This window comes from Lepidochelys kempii, chromosome 16, assembly GCF_965140265.1.
Source record: "Lepidochelys kempii isolate rLepKem1 chromosome 16, rLepKem1.hap2, whole genome shotgun sequence".
Classification (NCBI taxonomy): Eukaryota; Metazoa; Chordata; order Testudines; family Cheloniidae; genus Lepidochelys; species Lepidochelys kempii.
In genome coordinates, this window is record NC_133271.1 from 11,216,267 (window position 1) to 11,236,643 (window position 20,377).

The 20,377-nt window shown below is 50.5% G+C and overlaps 1 protein-coding gene across 1 annotated transcript in view; it reads left to right on the plus strand.

Annotated features, from left to right (window-relative positions):
• LOC140899299 (uncharacterized) overlaps window positions 1-20,377 on the plus strand; it is a 258,414-nt gene that overhangs the window by 192,975 nt on the left and 45,062 nt on the right. Inside the window, exons 26-31 of the mRNA XM_073314570.1 lie at window positions 1,105-1,212; window positions 6,652-6,705; window positions 8,935-8,988; window positions 9,925-9,969; window positions 17,470-17,523; window positions 19,038-19,082. Coding sequence (XP_073170671.1) covers window positions 1,105-1,212; window positions 6,652-6,705; window positions 8,935-8,988; window positions 9,925-9,969; window positions 17,470-17,523; window positions 19,038-19,082 — 360 coding nt within the window. The remainder of the gene's footprint in view (window positions 1-1,104; window positions 1,213-6,651; window positions 6,706-8,934; window positions 8,989-9,924; window positions 9,970-17,469; window positions 17,524-19,037; window positions 19,083-20,377) is intronic.

The window sequence follows — 20,377 nt, forward strand, 5'->3', positions numbered from 1 at the left end:
GTGTCCAGAAAGGGAGGCGACCCCATCAGAAGGAGGGAGATCACCCCATCCTTACTTTCACTTTAGTGGCAGAATTTCAACAAGGATTTCTTAGGAGCTGATGTCACTAGATGAAAATTTCAGCTGGAGCGCCCGATTGCTCTGTTCTCCTCACACCTTAGGCAGCTCTTTTTAATCTGAAAAGGATGTTATTTTTGGTGAGAGAGGCTGGTCCAGTGGCTAGGAGTTGGGCAATCTGGGTGCAGTTCCCTGCTCCTCCACAGACTTCCCTGTGTGACCTTGGGCAAGTCACTTAGTCTCTCTGTACCTCAATTCCTTCTCTGTACAGTGGGAATAACCACATGACCCTGCTGCACAGGGGTGTTCCGGGAATAAATACATTGAACAGTGTGAGGTGCTCAGATAACACAGTAATTGGGGCCATATACATATCATAGACAGGCGTGTCCTGCTCAGCCCCAAATCTTGGAGCACTCTGATGAGGTGGAGAGGCATGTCTTGTTTGGGCTTCACCCCACTGGTCATGGTAAGGAGACCGGATAGGGCGTGGTGTTTCTGAGGAAGACGTTGTCCGGTGGTGTTGACTCTGAATCAGAGGTGGGGGTGAGCTTTCAAATTCAGAACTGGGTGGGAATAACAGTTCAGGGTTATTTGGATCCTGGGATTTGGTTGAGGTCTATCTAATTTCCCAGGGCCTGGGCTAGAAGGGACTTGCCAGGAATAAAACATGGAGGGTGGTTGTGGCTGCAGAACAAGCTGGATAACAAGAGCCATGTTCTGGTGACCTTGATCATGGTGTGGTCTGAAGGGGAGACCACATCAGAGAAAGGGCATTTAGGGTTAATTAAGGCTGTTTCCTTTTCCCCTTCCATTCTGCCATGAATGCAGCATGATGAGATTGAAGAGACCCAAGGATAAAAGAAGACTGACTATCCAGAGGGGGAGCAAGGAAATGGCTGTCCTGCAGTGTTAGGAGCTGAGATAGTCACACTAGTTGCTTATTACAAAGACCTCGTCCATTTTCATCTCGGTTCATGCCAGTGAAAGGGCAGCAAGAGGTGCAGCCAGGCCCTCCATGATGTATTTATGTCTTATTGTTTCCAGGGAGAATGTGGGCCACAGGGGATGAAAGGGCCCCCAGGAGTTCGAGGTCAAATGGGTCTGCAGGGGTTTCCTGGACCCAGAGGGCTGACTGGACGCCAAGGACCTGACGTAAGGATTCTTTGCTTCTCCAGACACTGGTTACACACCGTGTTGCAAAGCGGCTGGAGCGCGACATGCAAGAGAAAATATCTTTTAAGTGGTGTCCCCTCCCCACCTTGAAACATACCCGGGAGAGCTGGGCATGGTGCCTGGCTGCTTGGTCAGTGGCTAACGTGCTACACTTCTCATCCATTTACCCTTCCCCATCCTGCAGCTCAGCTGAGAGTATATTGTGCTTTCTCTCTTAGCATTGATTTTCTGGGAGAAGCGGAATTCTTTGGCTGCAATTTATCAGCAGTTCTATGCACTAGTGGTCGAACAATGTGGACAGCAGGTTGATATCAATTGTCCAAACCTGGGCCCTAAGGTACGGCACTGAAATAGCATTTGAGATTCAGTGCATCTTCCTCCAGGGCAATCAGCGGGCGTGGTACTGGTGTGAATTATAGGCACCAAGCAGGTCTCTGATTCCACCAAGCAGGTCCGATTTCCCAAGCAGCAGGTGAAGAATTGCTCTAGAGGCAGGTGTGTACTTAGGAATCTCATCCCAGCTCTCACTATGCTGAGCCATTGTCCTGTCTTGGTGCAAGCAGGTTGCTGAACATGCTTTCCGCGTCTCAGCGGAAAGGACCCAGACTGGAATCATTGCCATGCCTTGGATCCAAATGCTTTAGCTTCCCCATTTCCCCACTCCTTTCTCTTGACTGACTGTCTGTAACCCTTGATCCTATCCCACAGTCTATGGTCTTGCTGGGAATCTCAGCTGCCTTCCTCCTCGCCTCTCTCTCTCCCACTGGATGAAACCCTTGCATTCTGCCCTGCCCAGACTCACTTGTAGCTGACTCTTCCTGAGACAGCTGGTGCAAATATTTCCATGCACTACAGTTCAGAACATTGCATCTCTCCAACTGACCCAACCTGTTCCTCTTGGCAAGCCGTGGTCATGAAAAGCCAATGATGCACAAGCTCCCTCTACTGGTGAAGCGCCATGTGCTTTAAAAACATGTGTACTCTGTCTGTTTGTTGCCATTTTCATGTTGTCCGACTAATGTAAATGTCACTTTCCATAGTGAATGATAAATCTCATCTGCCCTAAGCTGCCTACCCTAGAAGAAATGCTGAGGAGGGTTTATTAACTGTCTCCCTCACTATCGTTACTATCTAACTGCTGTGAGAAGTTGAACGTATATCCTATTATTTCTCTCTAATCAAGTTACATCTTACTGGGGAGAAACTTAAAATGAGAAACTAAGGGGTACACATGCCCAAATAGAGATCCTACCTTGCCCATAAACCCTGCAAAGAGATACTTAATCCATTGGCAGCGTGCACTCAGTATAAGATAATGGGCCAGGTAGAAACTAAGGGCCAAATTCTCAGCAGGTGTAAATTGTCACAGCTCCACGGGACTTGACATCAGTGGAGCTGGGCCAGTTTACACTAGCAGAGATTTGATCCTAATTGCCCTGGAATTTTCCCATTGCTGTCTATGTAGCTGATTCTAAATTAGACAATTGAGCACTGCCAACACAGCTTGGTGCAAAATTGTGATCAAAGGCAGGAGCGCAATAGATTTCCAATGTGTTTTTTGCAGGGAAATTGCCCTTAATATCCGTGGGGGGTTCTCACTGGCTGTTTCTCCAGATCACACCTGCTTGCCACCTTACACGTATTTTGAGATTGTGCAGTTTGCAGATTGTTCTTTCTAACTGCCAGCCCTTCAAACTGAAGCTGAGATCAGAGGGGCAGCCGCGTTAGTCTGTATCAGCAAAAAGATGAGTCCTTGTGGCACCTGAGAGACTAACACATTTATTTGGGCATAAACTTGGGGGGTAGAACCCGCTTCATCAGATGCATGGAGTGGAAAATACAGTAGGCAGGTATAAATATACAGCACATGAAAAGATGGGAGTTGCCTTACCAAGTGGGAGGTCAGTGCTAATGAGGCTGATTCAATTAGGGTGGATGTGTCCCATTTCCAACAGTTGACTGCAGAACTGGAATTAATTTGCAAATCTGACACCATCAAATTAGGCCTGAATAAAGACTGGGAGTGGCTGGGTCACTACAAAAAATAATTTTCCCTCTGTTCGCAAAAAGAAAAGGAGTACTTGTGGCACCTTAGAGACTAACCAATTTATTTGAGCATGAGCTTTCGTGAGCTACAGCTCACTTCATCGGATGCATACCGTGGAAACTGCAGCAGACTTTATATACACACAGAGAATATGAAACAATACCTCCTCCCACCCCACTGTCCTGCTGGTAATAGCTTATCTAAAGTGATCATCAAGTTGGGCCATTTCCAGCACAAATCCAGGTTTTCTCACCCTCCACCCCCCCACACAAATTCACTCTCCTGCTGGTGATAGCCCATCCAAAGTGACAACTCTTTACACAATGTGCATGATAATCAAGTTGGGCCATTTCCTGCACAAATCCAGGTTCTCTCACCCCCTCACCCCCCCTCCCAAAAACCACACACACAAACTCACTCTCCTGCTGGTAATAGCTCATCCAAACTGACCACTCTCCAAGTTTAAATCCAAGTTAAACCAGAACATCCGGGGGGGGGGGGTAGGAAAAAACAAGGGGAAATAGGCTACCTTGCATAATGACTTAGCCACTCCCAGTCTCTATTTAAGCCTAAATTAATAGTATCCAATTTGCAAATGAATTCCAAGTCAGCAGTTTCTCGCTGGATTCTGGATTTGAAGTTTTTTTGTTTTAAGATAGCATGCCTTCATGTCTGTGATTGCGTGACCAGAGAGATTGAAGTGTTCTCCGACTGGTTTATGAATGTTATCATTCTTGACATCTGATTTGTGTCCATTTATTCTTTTACGTAGAGACTGTCCAGTTTGACCAATGTAAATGGCAGAGGGGCATTGCTGGCACATGATGGCATATATCACATTGGTGGATGTGCAGGTGAACGAGCCTCTGATAGTGTGGCTGATGTTATTAGGCCCTGTGATGGTGTCCCCTGAATAGATATGTGGGCACAATTGGCAACGGGCTTTGTTGCACGGATAAGTTCCTGGGTTAGTGGTTCTGTTGTGTGGTATGTGGTTGTTGGTGAGTATTTGCTTCAGGTTGCGGGGCTGTCTGTAGGCAAGGACTGGCCTGTCTCCCAAGATTTGTGAGAGTGTTGGGTCATCCTTTAGGATAGGTTGTAGATCCTTAATAATGCGTTGGAGGGGTTTTAGTTAGGGGCTGAAGGTGACGGCTAGTGGCGTTCTGTTATTTTCTTTGTTAGGCCTGTCCTGTAGTAGGTAACTTCTGGGAACTCTTCTGGCTCTATCAATCTGTTTCTTTACTTCTGCAGGTGGGTATTGTAGTTGTAAGAAAGCTTGACAGAGATCTTGTAGGTGTTTGTCTCTGTCTGAGGGGTTGGAGCAAATGCGGTTGTATCGCAGAGCTTGGCTGTAGACGATGGATCGTGTGGTGTGGTCAGGGTGAAAGCTGGAGGCATGCAGGTAGGAATAGCGGTCAGTAGGTTTCCGGTATAGGGTGGTGTTTATGTGACTGTTGTTTATTAGCACTGTAGTGTCCAGGAAGTGGATCTCTTGTGTGGACTGGACCAGGCTGAGGTTGGTGGTGGGATGGAAATTGTTGAAACCATGGTGGAATTCCTCAAGGGCTTCTTTTCCATGGGTCCAGATGATGAAGATGTCATCAATATAGCGCAAGTAGAGTAGGGGCTTTAGGGGACGAGAGCTGAGGAAGCGTTGTTCTAAATCAGCCATAAAAATGTTGGCATACTGTGGGGCCATGCTCTGTTGATACTCACTGCTTCTTGTCAACTGTTGGGAATGAGCCACATCCACCATGATTGAATTGGCCTCAGTAGCACTGACCTCCCACTTAGTAAGGCAACTCCCATCTTTTCATGTGCTGTATATTTATACCTGACTACTGTATTTTCACTCCATGCATCTGATGAAGTGGAATTTAACCCATGAAAGCTGATGCCCAAATTAATTTTTTAATCTCTACAGTGCCACAAGGACTCCCCGTTGTTTCTGAGATCAGAGTGCGAAGCTGAGTGCTCTCTGGCTCTTCCATCACTGAAAATAAAGATGCTGCAATTGGAATTTTGTTAACAATTCAGAAGGTCGGAATTGCCAGACCAGCTCAAAGCAGGGCTCATCTAGGTCAGTCGCCTGACTCTGGTCGGCTCCACCTGGCCAGGTGGAACCCTTCTTCGCATGTGAGACCTGAGAGGGTCAAAGCTGGAGGTGCTGCAAGAAGGAAGCAGATTTAAAAAGCGCTTTCTCATGCAGTGCAGATTTCAGTGCCAAGTCTCAGGGCGGGGCAGATGCAGCAGGAAGCTGAATATTTTAACACAGAATTAGATCCTTGCTGATCTTTAGCTTTGCATGTTCAAAAACACAAGAAAGATGAGAGAAGGGGCTTGTTATTTCCCCTTTGCCTTTCCAGGAGTAAAATAGCACGCTGTCTGAGAATAATGCTGTCTTGTTCGGGCGCTGGAGTTTGGCTTCCTATGAGCCCTGATTAGGTATTCACTGTTCAGATTGGATGCATTCTGAGAGAAGGATAACTCAGCAGAAATCATCTCACCACCACACAATGCCTTTTCCAGCTTAGTATGCAGCAGGCCCCATCTCAAAATAGTATCTGCTTGCAGATAGTAGCTCCATGCATTTTACTGTGACGCCCACAGCACCAAGCCAGCCATCCTAGCTTTCTGTGTCCCTCGAGGCAGGAGGGGGGCATTACGAGATCTAGACACCAGAATTTTGACCCCTTAAAAATCATCTTAATTCAGTTTCTTGGAAACAAAAACAGTTCAATAATCCTGGTGATTTTTAGCCCTGCAGCAGTCCCCGCTTCGTTTTTGGCCCTGGTCTGTTTTCTTTTCCTACCAAATGAAACACTGAAGGGTTTGTTCTCCATGCCATGCTTGGGAGGGGACAGTGCTGGACTGCTCTGAACTGGGCTGTTTCCCTCATTGATGAATGGAGGACACAAGGACTGTCTCTTTTTACAGCCTGTCTGTACAGCACCCAGCACCATGATTCTTGATTGATGTCCTAGGCATTACTGCAACACCAGTAATTGATAACCCCATTTCCCCTCTCTCAAGGGCTCTCTTCCCTGCTGGATGGCCAGGGATATTTATAGTGAGACATCTCTTCTCTTGCTCAAGAGCAGGGGATCTATGACTGTGGGTAACTCCCTTGTAAAGGGACTTATACATAAAGCTTCTCTCTCTTTGTAAATTATGTAGGTAACTCGCCCTTGAGAGCGGTGCCAGGTGCATCGGCATGTAGTTAGATCGGCAGCATTTCTAAAGATCAGCTGGAGCCTGATCCAATAATATCGAATTCAAATAATGCCTTGCACACAGCAGATTGTCCCTGACTCATTATAGAAGTAATTTTGTCTGGACTGCCCCTTAATTCTGCTTCTTTGCTCCTTTAGGGGGAGGAAGGACAAATAGGCCCACCTGGCCAAAAGAACAGTGAAGGGCCAAAGGTCAGTGTCACCATTATTTCTTCACTCTCTTCATTTTGTTGTGATAAATCCTTTATGTAACGCTCTTCATCTATGGATCTCAGAGTGCTTTAGGGTTCGTCTACACAGCAAAAAAACAGACCCGTGGCAGCGACTCTCAGAGCCCGGCTCAGCTGGCTTGCGCTGTGGGACTAACAATAACGTGTAGATATTTGGGCTCGGAGACCCTGCCCCCTCGCCGGGTTTCAGAACCCAGGCTCCAGACTGAGCCCTGATATCTACTCTGCTATTGTTAGCCTCTCAGCGTGAGCCCCATGAACCCAAGTCAGTTGACCCGGACTCTGAGACTCACTGCCGCTGGGTTTTTTTGCTGTGTAGATGTAGGCTCATTTGCAAATGCAAGCCACTGAATTTCAACTGGGTTTGGGTGCCTAACGCCAATAGGCTCCTTTCAAGATCCCAGCCTCTACACAGATGAGGTGCCATCCCCATTTTGCAGCTAGGGAATCTGAGGCATGGAGAAGTGGACTCACAACAGAGCCATACCACCTATTCGTGTGCATGACTGTGGAAGGTGGGGGGCATTATAAGCTTTCTTTGGAGCAAGGTTGGGTGTTGTCTGTGCTATAGTGTTTTAGTACATAGCTCCATACTGAGGTGTTTTGTGCTTAAATGGATGCTGCCAGCTTAAAACTCATGTAAAAACAAAATAAATGTCCCATGTTACAAATAACTCCTAAATTATGGAACTGTGGTTGTCGAGCAGGGAAATAAAACATCCGCTACTCTTCCCCAGTTGCTGTACTATAGACACTTCACTACTTTTACTTTTTCTGGATTTGCATTTCACAGTTTCCAATTCTCTCAGCTTGGACAATGGCCGACAATTTGGTGATTTCACTCTTGTTTCTTGTCATTTTCCACTTTCCATCCTCCTGCACTGTCATAATGCTGCAATATTTGGGTTTGCCAGCACTGAAAGCAAATGAATGTTTACTTGTTCAAATAAAGGTGTTTTCATTGGGTTGGGGGGTGGAGGTTGTGTGTGTGGTTTTTGTTTTTTTCAGTCAAGGAAACATTTCTCTTTGGTCTTAGATTTTGTAAGAGCATTTGCATAACTTAAACCTCGGGCCATATTTGATCTGACGGAGTCCTTTTATAAAATAATATCTTGTTCCGCTTGTAATATAACTGGCAGTGGGTCTTTCACTGTTTCCCAAAGTGTAGAGGGTGTCCCCTTTTGCAGGAGTGGAAAGCCCAGAAATATATCTCAATTGCTCTCCACAGTTGCAGCATTCATTTTCTTTAAAGCCCCATCTGTGAATCTGCTTGACAGGTCTCAAGCTGTGAGAATGACTGTGGCCTCCACTTAGTGCATTGCTTAAAAAGGGAAAAACCCTCCTTCCTCAGTGAAGGCAGAGCTGGCGGAGTTATAGGCTACAGAATAAATCTGACCAGGAGAGGAGGGGGAAAATACTGGCAATCACCTTCCACCTCTGTGTACCCATCCACCCCTTACACACACATCCTCTCGTTACTGATCAATGGGCATTGGCATGATAGGAAGTCCCATGATCCATAGACATCCAGCTGATGGGACCCCAGCGGAGCTGCTGCCCAGCCTGGCACCCCAACTGAACCTCTAGGCAGGGTTTCAGAATATGAAGGGGGTGGGAGCCATGCCTTACGTAGGGTGAGGTTTTGGCACATGTTGGGGGCACATGTTGGCACATGCTCCAGCTTGTGTCTGCTGCTTTCAGAAGATTTCTGGGTTCACCTCTGGCCCTGAGCGGACAGCACTTTTGGAGACTTCCAGGGAACTGGTAGTTCTCACATTCCCAACCCAGGCTATCTAGGACACTGCATCCTGGCAGCTTGGGGGTTTCAGTAAGTGGTAGGCACATACAAAAAGTCATGTCTGTCCCCGCCCTGCCACATAACAGTGCTGGCTGGGCCCAGCATCTCCGCCGCCACAGCTTGGGACTGATGTGGCATTTAATGTAAGCTCTAGCCGTTCCCACATGTTACACCCATTACAGCATCGTTTCAGTAGGAAAATCTACATCAAAACCAACATCTCCAGCCTGACCCCAAGCTGTTAGAGCCATTGAGTCCAATGGGCTTTGGAAGAAGTCTCTGAAATTGTACAGACAGATGCCCAGCTCTGTATCTCTAAGATAGACAGGGATGGTGGGGAGTGGGGGAATCAAGCAGTGGTGCCTGAAATGATTTTCCCCTATGAATTTTTAGGGCAGTCGAGGATCAGATGGCTTGAAGGGAACGCCCGGGCCAAGAGGACACAGGGTAACTAACAGAGCCTTTCGTTACTTGGAGGTGAACGTTGGGGTCATTATAGGGCTTGAACCCAGCACCTTAAATAGCTCCAAAAAATGGCTTTGTGAGGAGCACAGATCATGTAGCATGGGCATAAAGCACACTGCATGAGAAACTGTACTGAAGAGTGGCTGCCTTGGTCCTCACTAGCATTCCAGGTCAGACAGCACTTAAGCACGTTCTCAACTTTAAGCATAAGCTGAAGTCCCATTGTTGTCAATGAGACTCAAGTAAGTTGCTTTCCCGAATCAGGATGCTGGAGCTTCTGAATGACTTGAAGGCACAGAGCCACTATGCAGAGATCTACTGTGGAGGTGGCTAAGAGGTGGATAGCAGCGGCAGATAACCATAGCAAGGTCCCTGCACTTGAAAGGACTGCATAAACGACTCCTTGCTAGTCAGGTAGAAATACCGTACGAGAGAGGAGTTTAGATAAAATTGGAGACATAATTGAAGTATAAACCAATCTATATATTTAAAGGCCCTGTAGCTTTTACTGCTCATAGACTCATAGACTTTAAGGTCAGAAGGGACCATTATGATCATCTAGTCTGACCTCTTGTACAACGCAGGCCACAGAATCTCACCCACCCACTCCTGTAACAAATCCCTAACCTATGTCTGAGTTACTGAAGTCCTCAAATCATGGTTTAAATACTTCAAGGTGCAGAGAATCCTCCAGCAAGTGACCCGTGCCCCACGCTGCAGAGGAAGGCCAAAAAACCCCAGGGCCTCTGCCAATCTTCCCTGGAGGAAAATTCCTTCTCAACCCCAGATATGGTGATCAGCTAAACCCTGAGCTGGCAAAGATCATTCCTGTTGCTAAACTTGCATATTAAGGCTTCTGAATTTGCATCTTGTTTAATGATGGCAGAGTCCTTTCTTGTAATATTTGTTTCTTTACAGGGCCGTACGGGCCAGCGTGGGTTGGTTGGAATCCCAGGACCCCCAGTAAGTAGCTGTACACCAATACTCAGGCTCAAACTCTTGTGAAGTGTGCTCGAGAGAAGGGATCAGGACTGGCTGCCCCAGTTGCATGGTTCAGCTTTGAAAGCGGAAAGCTTAGATGGGATTCAGAGCTGGCAGATACAAGTGTACCGTTCTCCAAAGAGAGGGCATTAGTCTGATCCGCTGTTAGTGTGACTCTGCTGATTTGCAGTGCAGATCCTCCTGACTCACGCCAGTGTCCAGACCTTGTGTGTTTAACTAGGTGTGCGCTTAAAAGCATAGCCGCAATTGCTCGCCTGTGTGAGAGCGTGAAAAAAAATAGGCAGCATGCATGGGAGTATGGCTTCTCATCAAGGGCACAATAGCGTATTTCTCAGCCTAATTAGGCATCTTAATTGTGCCCTTCACTGTTGGTGCTGTAGTTGCACATGTGCCTAATTAGGATTTATTGAAAATGTAACACTTTTGTTTTCTGTAGCTCACAAATTAAGGTTGAAAAGCGTTAACAGGGCTTGCTAACCTCTACAGCACCCTTTGGCCTGGGCTGTTTGCAATCAACGGTTTTCGTAGTATAGCTCCGGCATGAGACCATTCTTGTGCGCCATGCTTGGGGTTTGGCAGCGATTTGAAAATGTGTTTGTGTTCAAATGTTCTGTGGGTCATATTCTGCCTTTGGGTACGCCTGTAGGAAGGCCAGAGGTAGGAGAATCAGGATAAGCGTTATTCTATACAAGTTTTACATTGTTAAAATAATAATCCTAATTAATAAAAACCCCACCAGAAACACAACTGACTTTTTAGCTATTAGCAAGGAATGTAGGAAGCAAGACTCTCTCTTAAGTAGCTTTCTGTTATTACACAAGTTTACATCTGACAACTAAGCTACAACTAATAGTTGTGGGGATGGGCAAAAGAGGATAGGGAGGAAAAAATAGGTTTAAGAACCTCGACATTTTTCTGTCTGTGGCAGTAAAAATAGCCTTTTACCTGCTCCTCGGTTTCTTTTTTGGTTCGAACGTTCACCAGTGGAGGTGGGAAAGGGCTGCTAGAAGCTGTTTGCACAGGGTGCTGAGTGAGGGCACAGACAGGAGAGACAATGCATGGTAATGAGCACAGTGCAGTATGAACACCATCTTCCCTTGGGAAGGTTTCCAAACCTACCAGTTTGCACCTGCAGTTTCTTTCTCTTGCACTGGCATCCAGGGAGTTCCAACGGGAATGAGGCCAATGTTGTACTAAGCACTGTGCAAACAAATAACAGAAAACACTGTTTGCCCCAGAGAGGTCCCAACCGAGGATTTAGATGACACATAGCAGGTGAATAAACAGTCAGACAGCAGGAGGTGGGTAGAGGACAAGATAACAGTAGAGACAGATGTGTTTGCATTAATCACAGTTGTCCCGCTGGCAGAGTTTAGCGCTCACATAGCCAACGAACGTACGTATGCAAGAGCCTACTATTCTTCTTCGAGTGCTTGTTCACGTCCATTCCACATTAGGTGTGCACGCATTGCGTGCATGAGCATTGGAAACTTTTTCCCTTAGCTGCTCCCGGTGGGGCCCCCTGACTGGCGCCATTGCGCCGTGCATATATACCCCTGTCGCTCGACCCCCTCCGGTTCCTTCTTACTGTCCGTGACGGCATTGGAACAACCTCTTTCTCTTGTGCGAGAGCAGTCCCTTAGCCTTTCTCTTATAGATAGCTGTTATCAGTTAGTTCACATACACTTTGTTGTGGACACTTAAGTGATTAGGTGCTTGGAGACTTCCAGCACCCACCCCGGGCTGCAGGGCATGCCGCAGGCCACTGGTTTAAGGCTTGTGCCACCTGCCGCAAGCCTATGCCAGTTAGTGACCCCCACGGCTTGTGTCTTCGTTGCCTGGGGGAAGAACATCAGACTGAGCTGTGTAAGATTTGCAAGGCGTTCAAGCCAAGAACAAAGAAAGAAAGAGACTTTGGTTTAGAGCCGTTGTTGATGGAAGTGGCATTACAGCCACCGGGCCCAGAGTGCCCAACGCTGGCTCCGGCTTCCTCGGTGCGTAGTGCTCCGGAGCCGTCGGGAGACCTGGGACCGGCTCAACACTGAAAAATGTCGGCCCTACAGCACCAGACTAGGCCCTGGCTCCGCTCGTCCTCCCCGGTGCGGCCCACGGTGCAGCCAAAAGGAATGCGTGGACGTTCCCCGCATAGGAGGCCGGCGCCTTCCAAGGCCCCGAGCGCCGATAAGAGTGGAAAGGCCGCTGCACCGGCGGTTCCAGCACCCCAAGTCCCACCGAGCCCAGGTCTAAGTGAGCTCAGTGCGGACAATGGGGTCGGGGACTTAATGGATCAGCCCTCCACGCCTGGCACCTTTGAGGCGGCAAAGGACCTCACTGAGCTGTCGGCGACGAGCCCTCTCCTGTACAGGGAGAATCCTCCGGCACCCATGCCACGGGTGTCATCGAGGAGTAAGCCGGCAATGGTGTGCCGTTCGAGGACACCGTCCTGGCACCGCTCCTGGAGCTGGTCCCAGTCGAGCTCTGCATCTGCGGACTCCCAGTTACCTGCGGCTCAGAAGGAAGTTGTGGTATCGGGAGTGGATTGGCACGAGGAAGTCACGGACAAGGCACATCCCCAGCACCAGTTAGAGACCGGCACTGGGAGAAGTCGAGACGGCCCTCGCCGGAGGACTCCTGCAGGCGCCAGTCCTGGTCCAGACCTCAGTACCAGTCCTGGGGATATCGGTACCGATCTCGCTCTCATTCTGCTAGGAGCCACTCGTCGACCTCCTGTCTGCACAGATCGTCAGCACCGCCTTGGCCTTCGCGGTCGGCATCGCCGCAGTCCGGTGCCAACTCTGGCCGTTACAGTCACTCGCACCGTGCTCTGGACGGCAGTGCACAATGGGGGCTGCCAGGTCATTGGTCCTTTTGGACTCCTTGGGCCTGTCAACAGCACCAAGGGGCCCTGTCCAGGGTGAGCTACTCAGTGCAGCGGTCCTGGTCCCCACACCGACGACGCCGGAAGCCACAATATCCAGGCCTCCAGCATCCCCCCAGGGTAAACCAGCACCAAGGTCTCCTGCCCCGGTCCAAGCCGGAGGCCCCTCCCATGGGAGAAGGGGAGCAGGAGGACCAGCCTGAGGGGGCTGAGCAGCTGCTAACCTCCTCGTCATCCCCAGATGAGGCGGTGGCGGGAACAGCGGTGTCCGGCCGTCCTCCCATAGACCACAGAGCCCACCAGGAGCTACTGCATAGGGTCGCCCAGAACTTGGGGCTGCAGGCCGAGGAGACGGTTGAGCAGGAGGACCCCATGGTGGACATTTTGAGCCCTGAAGGTCCATCTAGAATAGCGCTCCCACTCATTAAGACCATCCAATCAAATTATAAGACTATATGGCAGACCCCCAGCTTCTAGTGCTCCAACAGCCAAGGGTGTGGAGTGCAAGTACTTCGCCCCGTCAAAGGGCTACGAATTCCTATTTTGCCACCTAAGTCCGTGCTCCCTGGTGGTCTCGGCGGTGAATGAAAAGGAGCACCATGGTCAACAGGCCCTGGCACCTAAGGCCAAGGAGGCAAAATCCCTGGACCTTTTTGACAGAAAGGTGTACTCGTCGGGGGCCTTCAGTTGAGGATTGCGAACCAGCAGGCCATCCTCAACAGGCATAATTTTAACGCCTGGGCAGCGGTGGGGAAGTTTAAGGACAACCTCCCGCAAGGTTCCCAACAGGAGTTTACGGTCCTAGTGGACGAGGGCAAGACAGTGGCTAAGACCTCTCTCCAGGCCTCCCTGGATTCAGCAGACGCGGCGGCCAGAACAATTGTGTCGGGGGTGGTCATGAGGCTCTCGGCGTGGCTGCAGGAGTCAGGCCTGCCACCTGAGGTCCAGAGCACACTCCAGGACCTCCCCTTTGAAGGGTCCGGGCTCTTTTCGGACCAGACAGACGCAAGGCTGCATTGCCTCAAGGACTCAAGGGCTACACTTAAGTCGCTGGGTATGCACACCCCGGTGACGCAGAGGAAGCCCTTTAAGCCGCAGCCTCCCCCTCAGCAACAGTACCAGCCTCGTCATAGGCATGAGCCTTCCCGTAGGCGAGGCAGGGATAACAGGCGACAGCGCAATAATAACAATAATAATGTACCAGAAGTACGTGCGGCCAGAACTGAGGTCCTGCACAAGTCCCAGCCGGGCACTAAACCAGGCTTTTGAAGGTGCGCTCGAGGACAGCGTACCAGACCAGTCACCGGATCTGTCCCCTTGTTTCCTAAACCGCCTGGCCCGTTTCTCCCATGCGTGGTCCAGCAGTATGTCGGACCGTTGTGTCTTACGCACGGTACAGAACAGGTACTCACTGCAATTCTCTTCGCTCCCTCCCTCCCACCCCCCTTCCCCATCCCTCTTCAGGGACCCCTCTCACGAGCATCTCCTAGAGAAGGCGGTTCGCTCGCTGCTGGGGGCGGGGGCAGTAGAGGTGGTGCCACATGGCCTAAGGGGGAAAGGTTTCTACTCCCGGTACTTCCTCATCCCCAAGGCCAAAGGGGGCCTTCGTCCCATCCTAGACCTGCGCGGGCTCAACAAGTTCCTGGTCAAGGCTCGGTTCCGCATGGTCTCTCTGGGCACCATCATCCCTTCCCTGGATCCAGGGGACTGGTACGCAGCCCTCGACATGAAGGACGCATACTTTCATATCGCCATCCACCCAGCTCATCGGCGGTTCCTGCGCTTCACCGTGAGCCAAGAGCATTACCAGTTTGCGGTTCTCCCGTTCGGTCTAGCCGCAGCCCCACGGGTGTTCACGAAGTGCATGGCGGTGGTGGCCTTCTCACGGAGGCAGAGAATCTGGGTGTACCTGTACCTCGACGATTGGCTCCTGATGGGTCGATCCGAAGCGGAAGTGCGGGGCTACGTGGAGGTGGCCCTGAGATTGTTCTGCGAGCTGGGGCTCCTGGTCAACGTCCCCAAGTCCACTCTCGTGCCCACGCAGAGAGTGGAATTCATAGGGGAGCTCCTGGACGCGCTGCAGGCCAGGGCAAGCCTTCCAGTATCCCAATTCCAGGCTATCCAGCAAGCAGTGGCCTCCTGCGCCAGTTTCCAATGACAACGGCCAGGTGCTGCCTGCGGCTGCTGGCCACATGGCAGCATGCACGCACCTGGTCAGGCAGGCCAGACTGAGACTTGGGACACTGCAGGCGTGGCTCGCTCGGGTGTACCGCCCAGGCAGGGACCCCCTGGACTTGGTAATGACAGCCCCAAGGGACGTTCTGAACTCCCTGCGGTGGTGGCAGACCCAGCCTGTGGTTTGTGAAGGCATCCCCTTTGCCACCCCACAGCCGGACCTGACGCTGGAGGTGGACGCGTCAGACCACGGATGGGGGGCTCACCTGGGGGACCTCAGGACTTAGGGCTTGTGGTCCGGAGCAGAGCAGTTGCTCCATGTCAATGTGAGGGAGCTCAGGGCGGTTCGTCCAGCCTGCCAGACCTTTCACGCCACTCTGAGTGGTCACAGTGTGACAGTTCTGACAGACAACACTACTGCCATGTTTTATATAAACAAGCAGGGCGGGGCCCGTTCCTCACCGCTCTGTCGTGAGGCTCTCCTCCTCTGGGACTTTTGTATAGCCCACGCCGTTCTCCTCGAGGCGTCATATCTCCCAGGGGTGCGAAACAAGCTGGCAGACTACCTCAGCAGGTTGTATCGCATGCACGAGTGGACACTCAGAGCAGATGTCATGCTTCCGCTCCCCCGCTCCCCTTGGTACACAAGGTCCTGCTCAAGGTACGCAGGGACAGGGCGGTGGTGGTCCTCATCGCCCCGGCATGGCCCCGCCAGCACTGGTACACAACACTCCTAGAGCTGTCAGTGGAGGCCCCGGTAGTCCTGCCCCTACACTGGGACCTCATCACGCAGGACGGTGGGCGGCTTCTCCACCCCGACCTGCAATCACTACACCTGACGGTGTGGAAGCCCTGTGGCTAAACGCCTTGGAGAGCCAGTGCTCCCTTCCTGTGCAGCAGATTCTGCTTGGCAGTAGGAAACCCTCTACCACGGCTACCTATATGGCCAAGTGGAAAAGGTTTTCCTGTTGGTGTGAGCCCCAGCAGGTGCAGCCGTGCCAGGCCCCGGTGCAAGCCATTCTCAAATATCTCCTGCACCTCAAGCAGCAGGGGCTGGCCCCGTCCTCACTTAGAGTGCACCTGGCGGTCATCTCTGCCTTCCATCCAGGGTTTTCGGGGGGCTCGGTGGTTTCCCACCCAATGGATTGGAGAGGATGTTTCCGTACTCACGCCCCCCAGTCCCTCCTTGGAACCTTAACTTGGTCCTCTCTAAACTCATGGGACCCCCGTTTGAGCCCCTCGCTACCTGCTCCCTCCTCCACCTTTCCTGGAAGGTGGCATTTCTGGTGGCCATTACCTCAGCCAGAAGGGTGTCCGAGCTGAGGGTTCTCACCTCTGAGCCATCATATACAGTGTTTCACAAGGATAAGGTGCAGCTCTGACCGCACCCCAAGTTCCTCCCTAAGGTGGTCTCACAATTCCATTTGGGCCAGGACATTTGTCTGCCAGTGTTTTTTCCAAAACCCCATACGGACCCGAGTCACCGCAGCCTACACACCCTGGATGTCCGTTGAGTGCTGGCTTTCTATTTGGAGCGCACCAAACTCTTTCGTAAATCTGTGCAGTTGTTCGTGGCCATAGCCAAGAGGATGAAAGGCCTCCCGATGTCGCCGCAGCGGATCTTGTCTTGGATAACAAGCTGCATCCGGGCGTGCTATGAACTCACAGGTGTTCCAGCCCTGGCAGTCACTCGACCAGGGCGCAAGTGACTTCCTCTGCTTTCCTGGCACAGGTCCTGATCCAGGAGGTCTGAAGAGCAGCCACCTGGTCCTCGGTGCACACCTTCACAACCCACTACGCGGTCAATTAGCAGGCCAGAGAGGATGCGGTGGTTGGCAGAGCGGTCCTCCAATCAGTTGTTCCCGTGACTCCTACCCTCCTCTAGAGGTAAGCTTGTGATTCACCTAATGTGGAATGGACGTGAACAAGCACTCGAAGAAGAAAAAACGGTTACTTACCTTCTCGTAACTGTTGTTCTTCGAGATGTGTTGTTTACGTCCATTCCACCACCCACCCTCCTACCCCTCTGTTGGAGTCGCCAGCAAGAAGGAACCAGAGGGGGTTGGGCAGCAGGGGTATATATGCACGGCACAGTGGCACCAGTCAGGGGGCCCCAACAGGAGCCGCTAAAGGAAAAAGTTTCTGACGCTTGTGCACGCAATACGCTCGCACCTAACGTGGAATGTACATGAACAACGCATCTTGAAGAACAACAAATACGAGAAGATAAGTAACTGTTTTTTCCCATTTGTTTAAATTGCTCTTATGAAAATATTTGTGTTTGCTTATATAGTTGCACATAACGGTGTCCTTTAAAAGCTGCTTTTGCCGTCTATATTTTCAGCATTTAAAATCTGAGCACCTATTTTAATTCATATTCTTATCCAAGGTAAAAATCTCCTTTACAGGGCTTACGAGGCATTCCTGGAATAGCAGGCCCAGAAGGAAAGCCTGGTACACAGGTTCCCATTCTATACTATATACTTAAATATTCTTCATTATATTGTAATTGCCATGCTGGCTACAGGGGCCAGGGCTGCAGGTGAAAGCTGCTGTATTACTGCATGTTATGTTAACTCCGATATTCGTTGGTTCCAGTGTTGGTTTGTCTCTGGTAAATTTGGTAAGTCTCTTATAAACGTACCCCTAAAAGCAGGGAGATGAATCCGAACCGAACCACAGACCAAACTCCCTCAGGCTTGGGGACTTTCGGAGCTGGATCCAAACTTGGTGGTCTAGGCCCATCTTTGCATGGCAGTGAGGGTTTTACAGCGCAGGCTTGGGGCTGGCATGACTCATGCTCCTCATTCCCCACTTGCACCAAACCTCCAGCATTCCAGTTCTCTCTCCAGCTCTGCCCATTCATTTCTGTCACCTGCAGCCACCCTCTGTGCTCTCATAGACATGCCAGTTCTGTGCCCAGAAATAGCTCTGCCAACGACCCTCAACCCTCACTCCTAGCACACTGGACCCTGTTGTTCCAGTCCTGAGCCCTTCATGCAGAGGCGCTGCATAGAACCAAACTGCATAGTGATGTGCTGGGAACAGACATTTATTAAGAGCTAGGATGAGATCCTGAAACTCCTTGCTTCTGATCTAGGGTTTCCAACTTTCTAATTGCACAAAACGGAACACCCTTGCCCTGCCCCGAGGCTCCACCCCTTCTCTGAGGCCCTGCCCCCAACTCACTCCAGCCCCCCTCCCTCCGTCGCTTGCTCTCCCCCAACCTCACTCACTTTCACTAGTCTGGGGCAGAGGGTTTGGGTTTGGGAGGGGGTGAGGGCTCCAGCTGGGGGTGCAGGCTCTGGGGTGGGGCCAGAAATGAGGGGTTCAGGATGTGGGGGGAGGGCCTCTGGGCTGGGGTGGGAGGGGGTGAGGGATCCAGATGGGGGTGTGGGCTCTGGGGTGGGGCTAGGGCTGAGGAGTTTGGGGTGCAGGAGGAGGTTCCGAGCTGGGGCAGGGGGTTTACGGTGCGGGCTCCAGCCGAGTGGCGCTTACCTCAGGCTGCTCCCAGTCGGTGGTGCAGCAGGGCTAAGGCAGGCTCCCTGCTTGCCCTGGCTCTGCGCCGCTCCCAGAAGCGGCTAGACGGAGGTGCAGCCAGGCAGCTCCATGCTGGCTGCTTCTGGGGAGTTGCACAGAGCCAGGGCAGACAGGGAGCCTGCCTTAGCCCCACTGCACTACTAACCAGACTATTAATGGCTCAGTCATCGGTGCTGACCGGAGCCACCAGAGTCCCTTTTTGACTGGGTGTTCTGGTTGAAAGCCGGACGCCTGGCAACCCTATTCTGATCTAACCTTTAATAGGAATGAGCTGTCAGGTTTACACGTGATTCCAGCTTGTATCACTAGAGCACTTCCCTTACAGGGAAAGCTGAGATCATGTGCAAATCCATGTTCATAGAATACAGTGCTGGGTGGGAGCTGGGGGAAGGTTTGTGATCTCTCTTGGTCCTTATCTGTCTAACTTATCCTGCAGGGTGCATCAGGTGCCATGGGGAGCCCTGGCAGAAAGGGACCAGCTGTGAGTAGAATTCCTTGTGTGTTTGTTTTAAATTCTTCCAGTCCTTTGAGCCACGTCAGCATGACAATAATACCTAGCTCTTGTATGCAGCTGTTTGTCCGTAGATCTCAAAGTGCTTCACAATCTTTAATGTACTTATCCTCACATACCCCTGTGAGGCAGAGCAGGGCTATTATCTCCATTGCACAGATGGGAAACTCAGGCACCGAAAGACTAAGCGACTTGCCCAAGATCACACCTGAAGTCTGTGGCAGAGCTAGGAATTGAACTTGAGTCTATCAAGTCCTAGGCTAGTTCCCTAATGATGGTGGCTCCTTGAGCAAAGATCAAGTCCAACCTTAGTTCAATTAACCAGTCAGCCTTGCCTTCCTGGGTGTGACCTCTGAGTGTAAAGAGGGTCCTGCCCTGTATTCAGATCCAGGGTTTTGATTAGAGATAGGGGTTTGTCACTTTAGACCCCGCAACACCCTTGTTAATGTTAACAAAATCCTACTGCAAGCAAACCTGCTGTGGGGTCTTATTACCTTCCAACACAAACTTTCCATGTTCGATCGTCAGCTAATAACGACCCAGTTCAGTGGTACAAGATTTAACCTAGAATGCTTGAGAGCTGACCTATCACATGCCTCCCCTCTTCGGGCGGAGATACAACAGCATCCTTCTGCCTCAGGTGCTGCCTTATAGCAGCCTTCGCTCTCTTAACCCCCTCTCCCCATCTGACCCTGTCCAGCTCTCTGAAATGCCGGTGAACTGCTACCAGTCACCTTAAAACGACTTCTTTCCGGACACTGCCTGAGAGAGGCCCTTGGGGTGCATTGTAAGGGGTGCATCTCTTTCTCTGGATGATGGGAGGTCGGATGAGGATTTCCATTGCCAAGTAATGTGCAGCCCCCACCTGCTTATCTGTGCAGAGACGAGCAAGGGAGGGGAGGCTGCAGAAGTTGCCCCTTTCAGAAAAAAACATGTGCCATTGGGTTATCAAAACCAGACCTGAGATGGGACCAGTTGGAGCCAGCAGCTACAGCTGGGCGGGAACCAGATTTTCCATTTTGTGGGAAATTCTGCCATTTGGATGTTCTTTTTCTGGTCCAAAATGGAACAAAGACCCCAAAAAAAAAAATCCCACAAAATGAAATTCCAAAATCCAGTTTGCTTCAGATTGATCATTTTCAAATCATTGAAAACATTTTCATTTGGATAAAAATCACAAAGATTTTGTTCCAAATTTGACTTTTTGAACTTGAAATGATATAATACATAATTTTTTTTAAATCGTTTTGTAAAGTCGTTTTGAA